The sequence below is a fragment of the Rhipicephalus sanguineus genome, chromosome 7, assembly GCF_013339695.2.
Source record: "Rhipicephalus sanguineus isolate Rsan-2018 chromosome 7, BIME_Rsan_1.4, whole genome shotgun sequence".
Taxonomy (NCBI): Eukaryota; Metazoa; Arthropoda; class Arachnida; order Ixodida; family Ixodidae; genus Rhipicephalus; species Rhipicephalus sanguineus.
In genome coordinates this window covers 62,240,675-62,250,302 of record NC_051182.1, presented here as the reverse complement: position 1 = coordinate 62,250,302, position 9,628 = coordinate 62,240,675, and the positions used below count along the sequence as shown (strand labels likewise).

The following is a 9,628-nucleotide window of genomic DNA, read 5'->3' as shown; positions in this document are numbered from 1 at the left end:
TCAACAAGCGCACAAAAAGAAGCGGCACAGCGCTGGCGATGAAACCAACACAACACTGGTGAAGGGCGGCGTTGAGAGCGTTCGCTTCACGAAAGGCGTGGAGCGGACGCGTCTTCGAATGACTGAATCGCCGCTCACACCATTCATAACAACGCTTTGCTGTCAAAGAATAGAGACCCTATTTTAATGTATCGCCAACTTGAGATACGCACATCGCGAGCCCGCGCGACCTCCCGCGTACGATGTTATGACATTGATGCACTACGAGACCACACTGACGAATGCTATGTAAAACAGGGCGAGCTTCAACTGAAAATATCAGACAATAGCATTTAATTAACCTACGTGGCTACGGAAAGCCTCGCAAAGCTGATGGTATGTGTACGCTGTGGGCTAGCATTGAAAGTGCGAGTTTTCACGAAAACTACGCGTCTCGCAAGAACGAATCAGATTTCTCGCGTAACGGAGGGCGCGGTTTGTTCACTGATGCAGGGAACATGCAAAGTCGCAGTGTTCCTTTCTTGCCAACGCGTTAACACTGAGGCTAGCACAGCCGAACAAGGGAGCGACTGGGTAGTGCTGCCACTTTGTCGTCTACTAACTCTGCTCGAGAGGATGCTCCTGAATTCAGCTTGGTGGCGTGAGAGTCTATGGGGATTACGAACACTTGTTCTATGAGGGTATCTAATTTCACCGAAGTGCCTTATCTATTTTCAGCAAATACCACGAAAGAAAAGGTGGATCTGTGGTAGAATACCTGAATACTACAGAAAATTGCTGGGTTCAAGTCGGCCTCGAAACTTTTTTTTTTTTTACTGCGTAAGCTGTTATGAGCTCACAATAACATCCTATTTCAGTGGCGATCGCGTACACCGCCGCTGGTGTCCATCGCAGCTAGCGTGCACTATGAGAAAAAAAATGGAAAGGTCGCAGCCAGGGTCAAGGCCCGAAATTCTCCTTCGCCATCAAGTATGCTGCCACAGAGCTCCCCCAGCTCTTACAAATGCTTCTAAAAAGCGAGCCACAGGGACTTCATTTCTGCCGAGGAGTCACACAGCCGTCGCGCCAAAGCTCCTTAGGTGTGGTTCTTTGACAATTTTAATAATTCTGAAATTTGAAGTTCGTAGAGGAACCTGTCACACAGTGGTTGCCACTTCTATTTTTCTATTTCACTCGAATAGTGGTAACCTCTGGAGGACGCCAGGCAGAACTGCGCCTCGTGAATTTTGCCCCTACAAGGTACTTTTTTCTGCAAGGCAATGCGACATGAGGGAGCCTTTTATGTCATTAAAATATCGAATCTGATCGCTGTAGTCGCGCACTGAAATCCTATGAGCTTGCTAATTACTAAGCCTTTGCGGTGATTTGGATAATATTTATTCATAGCAAAATTGTGCACAAATGGATAGACATACCTAGCTCCTGAGGGAAAGGAGTACCTTCCGAGAATTTATTTTTAAACAAAAAGGCGGGAAGTTTGCCCTAAGTCGCGCAAAGCCTGGCGCAGCCTAGCAGAGGCCCGTCACCGCTGGTACTCCCCGTCGATCGACACGTCCAGCTTCTAGATGCGCGGCTTCCTCCTCGGGCGCACGCACTTTCTTAGGATGCCAAATGACTCTCTGCACACGATCGCCCCGCCACGGTGGTCTAGTGGTTATGGCGCTCGACTGCTGACCCGAAGGTCGCGGGATCGAATCCCGGCTGCGGGGGCTGCATTTTCGGTGGAGGCGAAAATGTTCGAGGCCCATGTACTTAGATTTGGGTGCGCGTTAGAGAACCCAGGTGGTCGAAATTTCCGGAGCCCTCCACTACGGCGTCTCTCATAATCATGTCGTGGTTTTGGGACGTTAAACCCCAGATATTATTATTATCAGTTGCTTCGCAGCCGCTGGGGACTGAGGGCCGAGGGTTAATTGGTGTATTCATGTGGCGGCGGTCAGACCTGCGACGCAGCAGAGGGTGCTAAGAATCTCTGGGTACGGACAGGCCGCCATTGGAATCTGAATTTGGCTACGTATAACGCTAGAACTTTATCTAGTGAGGCGAGTCTAGCTGTACTATTCGAGGAATTAGAGGGTGTTAAATGGGATGTAATAGGGCTCAGTGAGGTTAGGAGACCACAGGAGGCTTATACAGTGCTGAAGAACGGACACGTCCTATGCTATCCGGGCTTAGCTGACAGAAGAGAAGTAGGAGTGGGGTTCCTTATTCATAAAGATATAGCTGGGAATATAGAGGAATACTATAGCATTAATGCGAGGGTGATATGTATGGTAATTGAGTTTAATAAGAGGTACAAGATGAAGGTGGTACAGGCCTACGCGCCTACATCCAGCCATGATGATCAAATGGTTGAACGCTTCTATGAAGACGTAGAATCAGCAATGAGTAAGGTAAAGACACAGTATACTGTACTGATGGGTGTCTTTAATGCAAAGGTGGCAAGAAGCAGGCTGGAGATCATGCAGTTGGGGAATATGGCATCGGCTCTAGAAACGCCAGAGGGGAGTTACTAGTAGAGTTTGCAGAACGCGATAATTTACGCATCTTTAATACCTTCTACAGAAAATGGGCTACTCGTAAGTAGACGTGGAGGAGTCCTAATGGCGAAACTAAAAATGAAATAGACTTCACAATGTGCGGCCACCCGGGCATTGTACAGGATGTGGAAGTAGTTAGCAAGATCCGATGCGGTGACCATAGAATGGTAAGATCTAGAATTCAACTTGACGTGAGGAAGGAACGGCAGAAACTGATACGCAAGAAGCCGATTAATGAACTAGCTCTGAGAGGGAAAGTTCAGGAATTCAGAGTTTCACTTCAGAATAGGTACGCGGCTTTAACCGAGGAAACCGACCTTAGCGTTGACGCAATAAATGATAATCTGACTAGTATCATCAAGGAGTGTGCAGTGAAGTCGGGGGTACAGTCGTTAGACAGGACACTGGTAAGCTATCCCAAGAGACGAAGAACCTCATTAAGAAACGTCAAGCTATGAAGGCCTCAAATGCAACAGACAAAATAGAGCCTGGCAGAGCTTTCGAAGTTAATCAATAGGCGTAAAGTAGCCGACATAAGAAAGTATAATATGGAGATAATTGAGCATGCTCTAAAGAACGGAAGAAGCCTCAAAGCTATGAAGACAAAACTGTGCATAAGCAAAAATCTGATGTATGCATTAAGGGACAAGGAAGGCAAGGTCACAAACAATATGGATAGAATAGTTGAGGTAGCGGAAGAGTTCTACAGAGATCTCTACAGCAGCCGAGGCATTCAGGATGATAACGTAAGAAGGAGTAATAGCGCAGAGGAATCTGACATCCCACCAATATTGACAGGAGAAGTAAAGAAAGCCCTAAAGGGAGTGCAAAGAGGCAAAGCTGCTGGTGAAGATCAGGTAACATCCGACCTGTTGAAAGATGGTGGAGAGATCATGTTAGAGAAACTGGCCACCCTGTATACTGTGTGCCTCTCGACGGGGAGGATACCAGAATCTTGGAAGAATGCCAACATCATCTTGATCCATAAGAAAGGGGACGTCAAGGACCTGAAAAATTACAGGCCCATAAGCTTACTGTCCGTTGTCTACAAGCTGCTTACAAAAGTAATTGCTAACAGAATTAATACGACATTAGAGTTCAATCAACCAAGGGACCAGGTAGGATTTCGTACAGGATTCTCAACAATAGACCATATTCATACTATCAATCAGGTGATAGAGAAATGCGCGGAATACAACTAACCCCTATACATAGCCTTCATAGATTACGAGAAGGCATTTGATTCGGTGGAGACATCAGCAGTCATGCAGGCACTGCGGAATCAAGGCATCGACGAAGCCTATATAAACATAATGGAAGAAATCTACAGCGGATCCACAGCCACTATAGTCCTCCATAAAGAAAGCGACAGAATCCCAATAAAGAAGGGCGTACGGCAGGGAGACACGATCTCTCCAATGTTATTCACCGCATGTTTACAGGAGGTTTTCAGGGCCCTAGATTGGGAAGAGTTAGGGATAAGAGTTAATGGAGAGTATCTCAGTAACCTACGATTCGCTGATGACATTGCATTGATGAGTAACGCGGGAGACAAATTACAGCTCATGATTACTGAACTGGATAGGGAAAGTAGAAGAGTAGGTCTGAAAATTATTATGCATAAAACTAAAGTAATGTGGAACAATCTTGGCAGAGAACAGCGCTTTGCGATAGGTGGCGAGACACTGGAAGCTGTAAAGGAGTACGTCTACTTAGGACAGGTAGTAACCGCGGAGCCGAACCATGAGAGTGAAATAACTAGACGAATAAGGATGGGTTGGGCTCATTCGGCAAGCATTATCAAATCATGAATGGTAATCGACCACTATCCCTCAAGAGGAAGGTATATAACAGCTGCATCTTACCGGTACTTACCTACGGAGCAGAAACCTGGAGATTTACAAAAAGGGTTCAACTTAAATTGAGGACGACGCAGCGAGCGATAGAAAGGAAAATGATAGGTGTAACTTTAAGAGACAGGAAGAGAGCAGAGTGGGTCAGGGAACAAACGGGAGTTAAGGACATCATAGTTGAAATCAAGAAGAAGAAATGGATATGGGCCGTGCACGTAGCACGTCGGCAGGATAACCGGTGGTCATTAAGGGTAACTGACTGGATTCCAAGAGATGGCAAACGCGTGAGGGGGAGACAAAAAATTACGTGGGTAGATGAGATTAAGAAGTTTGCAGGTATAACGTGGCAGCAGAAAGCACAGGACCGGGTTGATTGGCGGAACATGGGAGAGGCCTTTGCCCTGCAGTGGGCGTAGACAGGCTGATGATGATTATTATTATCTCAGGACACGATCGGGCACAGCCAGCTTTAGAGCGGAGGTTGCGCGCGATGCCCCCATCAGTTGGCGTGGCTTAGCTACTGCGAACGCCAACTTGACCACGTGGTGCGGTAAATGGTCGCTAGCCAGCGGGATGCTTGCTTCCGTTTTTTTTAATCCCTTTTCCTCTCTATCTACTTCCTTCTCTCGCTTTCGTTGATGTTCTCGGTGTCGCTTTCTTTTTCTTTCTACATTCCTTGCTCTCTATTTCTTTATCATTCTTAATCTGCTACGCTTGACTCTCTCCCCTCCTCCTCACCATCACATGTCTCCTCTAACGCTCACTTCCCTTTCCCACACCCTTTGCTACACTATACTATACAAGGCTGTGCTCTGCTAGCGTGCCTGGATAGCCGAGTGGTTAGCGCGCTCGCCTTTGGATCGAGGGTACGCAGGTTCAAATCCCTCCTCGTTAAGATTTTTATGTGCAAGGATTTTTCTTCCTCTCTTTCTTTCTCTCTCTCTCCCTGTACTCGTTGTCACGGTTATTACAGGCGCGCCGTAGCCGTGAGTGGTGGGATTTGTCCAAATTCTGTGGCACGTACCCGTTCATGATGATGATAGTTTTCAGGCATGATCAAACGTTTTACTGCGAGCTAGAACACCTTCGCTGTGAATACTTGCGGCAGCGATCTTTTTATTGTTTTGTTTATGTAAAAATGCAAACATAAATCTGTAGCATTTGTTCTCAGGGATGTGGTATTCGTACTTGTGGTAAGTAGCATGAGAGAGAGAGAGAGAGAGAAATAGATGAAAAGGAAGAGGCAGGGAGGTTAACCTGGTGCGAGCGACCGGTTTGCTACCCTGCACAGGGGTGGGGATATAGGGGTCGGAAAGAGGACAGAGAGAGAGGGAGATAAAATAAATAAAAACAAAAAAACGTCCGAAACCGGTTCTCGTCGTAGCATGAAATTTTGCTAACAGTATGTAGGAACAAAGATAACAGCATTGCTGTAATATATTTCTCTGTACAACTTACAGTCCACTGGAGCACATACTAGCAGTATCCGCGCCTGCGCACCAGGCGTGCTGTTCGGCATAATATTTTTTTTTTCACCGAAAGCTGATTAGGCGCAACGTCAGCACGTGGAAACGTTGTTCCTGTTGTCACCACAGGAAGCACTCCTCAATGCGTCTAATTCAGGCGTTAGAAGAAAAAATGCGAACGTGATAACATGTGAATGATAGCAGAAGGCCAGTTCATTCATCGATAATAGTTGTCGGCCACGTGACCACCTTCCGCCGAGCGCTCGCAAGCAGTTGCCTCGTTTGAGAGCAAGTGGTCCACACGTGCTGTTTCGCAGCAGAACGTTTAACAAACGATGCTTCTCGATTTTACCTGGGACACTCTGGGGGGTGCAGTTAGCGTATTTGGCTACGGCTTTGAACCGCTGCTCACTTTCCTCGGCACTTTGGTATCAATCTTTCGACTGGTGAACTTGCCCACGGATCTGGCCGTCGACACGCCCATCCTTTATCACCATTATGACTACGTGATCGGTAAGCAAAGCTGCGTTGTATTATTTCACATAATCTGTTGCGTCCATCATTAAGGCACATGTTTCGCACCTACGGCCCAATCATGCCTCGTGTCGTTTCGCGAACATGCACTGATGTGCTATGGGGTGTCAAAGCCACCCTCATAGCGAGGGGTAGGGGGCTTATGAAGCCTCAAGCCTTACTCCCCTTTCCCTTCGATTTTACGTGTACGCGGCGGAAATCAACTTGTATTTTGTCCGGAATGTATCTGCACGCTTGAGAGAACACTTCGACGGGAACATTGTGCTTTCGGGCTCGCTGTCGCCAGGCCTACGCACCCTTAGCTGCCTACCCCTAAGAGCTCCATCACATACAGCGCGAGGTTTTGGCAGCGTTTTGATGGCGAGCGTGTGCATGGCAACCCGTGGCCGTGTTGGGTCTGACTGCGAGTGTTTGACAGGCAAAATTACGTCTCAAAACGAAATACATTCTTGCTATGAAGCTACAAATATAAGACTAAAAGTATCATGCTGAAAAGTTACACCTACTAACACGTTGTAGTGTTCTTGCGTGTCCCAAGTTGCCTGCCTTTATCTAACGCTCTATCTACATAGGTGGTAGTGTACACCCCTCCAATTTTTTTAATATTATCGTGCGAACGTCGAACATGGGATACGGTAGTTCCTAATATAGGCCAGAAGTAACGATATCGGCAGTACGACAATCACCGTCATACAGGTTTTCCGATCACCTGATCGCACTTCTCAGGCTGACAGTGCGTATACATCTCTAAGCAAACGTCGTAGCAGACGGCGCTCGCGCCCGAGTGTGCTCTCTGCGCTTGCTCATCATGAAGGAAATCTCTCCACCTTTCGCCAATGTTAGTCGCTGAAATGGCAGGGGTCAATGCGTGCATTATATTATAAAAAAATTGCAAGGGTGGGCAAGCAAGCTTAAACATCATTTTTGCTTAGCTTCAAATGGAAATGACGCTCTTACAAGAAAGCAAATATACTTGAAAACGGTAATGTAAACAAAAATTGCGGCAGATTCCAAGAATTGTCAGAATTTATTTCATTGAGGTCACTCAGCGAGAAGCTGCTTTTTTTAGCTGTGAGCGACGCGTTAGTCTATAGACCGTCTATTTGTAAATTCAGTGGTTGTGTGCGTATGTGGGCTTACTGAGCATGTCGACTGCACTGGGCCGTAAGACATCATTCACACAGCCTCAAACGCTCCGTCGCGTCACTGTCACGTCAAAAACACTTTGAACAGGCACGATGGATCAGTGTATAAACAGGCGACGGCGGTGGCAACGTCGATAGTGACACGTTTTTATGCAGTGTTGACTGACTGGTCCCATGGTCGCCTGAACCTAGAGAAAGTAAATCAACATTATGGATTAAATATGTGAAATAACTTCTCGTCTGTGTAATGTTTGCGTAATCTAAAAATAAACTGTTTAGTAGCACACCACGAAGAGAACGTTTATATTACTGTAACGCACCCATTTGAAGGATTTTCTTCACGTCGCCTGCCATGACAACCACGTAACTACTTTCGTGGTACTGAGCACTTTTATGATGCTGCCATTGCTTTGCAAGAGGGCAGAGCGACGACCGCGAGAAGCTCGGCGACGAAGATATATGTGGTTGTGAAACATGTGCACGCATCGCACTGGGTTAATACATCTGATTGGTCCAATCTGCACAGTGCCTGCGACCTAAACGTAGAGCACCGCGCTACGTCGCTATAAACCCGTTTTCGAGGAGAAAACTACCAGAAAATCCTCTCGCCTGAAGAAAAGCGGTGTCGGGACGGTGACGCGACGGAGCGTTTGACAGCTGTGTGAATGAGGCGTAAAGTGTAACTTATGGTACGACGCAACGTCGGCACTCCCGTTAGAACATAGACGTCATTTTTATCATGTCCGCAACGAAGTCCACGCTACGGTTCGATGATGAGCCGATGAATAGTGGCGTTCGTTGGCGTATTGCCGCAGACATGAGCAACGGTTGAATACGTTGTTTCCTTTGTTATAGATGTACTACATATGTTGACACCATTATTGTGGAAGATGATGGCCGAAGCGGCACCCACAATGGACGTTAGAGATGGACGGCCACACTAACTGATGTAACATAATCGTCAGCACAACCGCTTATTCAGCGCATTTATTTGCAATCTGCACCGCATCACTGATTGGTGAGGGTCGTCGCAGCATGTTTGTCAGCGCTTGTCTGCTATATTAAGATCGCCGGTATGTCTTTCTTGTGCTTTAACCGCGCAAAGTGCCCTACAATATTTCCAGTTTTGTCAATTTTCGCATTTCTTTTGTTGGTAGAATAGACTATGAATCGCGTGTGGCGTCTACTGGCCCATCATGACCTGCTCTATGCGGGTATCTCCCACACGTGAGGGGGTGAAAGGGTTTCATGATGCACATGAGACCTATATCATGCTGTTAGTTTCGTAACCTGTCGACCAGGTTCCCCAAACACTCGTGTCCTCGTATGCCAATTTTATTATTAACAATGTTAATGAGTCGATCAAGGCTATGACGTAATGACGTCGTGGGTGCGACTCCCGTTGACAAAAAGTTTTTTCTTTGCCGTCTAATTGTGTGCATTTTTTCGACTTGAATTCCATCACGGAAATGCGTCACTGAAGTCTTGGTGGCCCCGGCATAAAACACTTTCGTCTTAAAAAAACTGCATGGAAATTACCAAGCACTGCAATGCGAACCACGGATCTCCCGACACGAACACGTGCATGGAATAACCTCAAGCAGAAATTCAAACAGAGAGCACCACAAAACTGGTAAGCGCGACATGTACTGCATGCATGACTGGCTCATTCTGTCTATTATTTTTGGGATCGTCAACATGTTTTGTATTCGGCATATGAGTCAGTGCTGAGCGTAAACACGTCGTATTTCCGTGCAGACTTCCACACCTTCACCGCCGGGGCTTTTATTGCGCACTTGTGAGCAGTAGACGCACCCTGTTACGTCTGCCAATGCGGCCACTTGACAAAACTCCCGTAGAACATTAGCGAATCTCGCCGACAGCGGTAAGCGCGCCAGCTGGAAGTTCAGGTGCTTCGCGATGAGCAGAGTCACTTTTCCAACTGCACGGCACACCGTCTACTGGACAATGCGGACCAGACCCCGGTGGCTGTCGCAAATGTACCAGCGCCGTAAAACACGAGACCATGGGGTCCCAGGCCGTCCTCTGTTGCGTTTTCTTCGAGAGGCAAGATGTCAGGACTCGCCATA

At 47.0% G+C, this 9,628-nt stretch overlaps 1 protein-coding gene across 1 annotated transcript in view; it reads left to right on the top strand.

Moving 5' to 3' along the window:
• Nucleotides 1-6,194: 6,194 nt before the first annotated feature.
• The window catches only part of LOC119398719 (glucose dehydrogenase [FAD, quinone]-like), a 65,854-nt gene continuing 62,420 nt past the window's right edge, over nt 6,195-9,628 (top strand). Inside the window, exon 1 of the mRNA XM_049417408.1 lies at nt 6,195-6,372. Coding sequence (XP_049273365.1) covers nt 6,195-6,372 — 178 coding nt within the window. The remainder of the gene's footprint in view (nt 6,373-9,628) is intronic.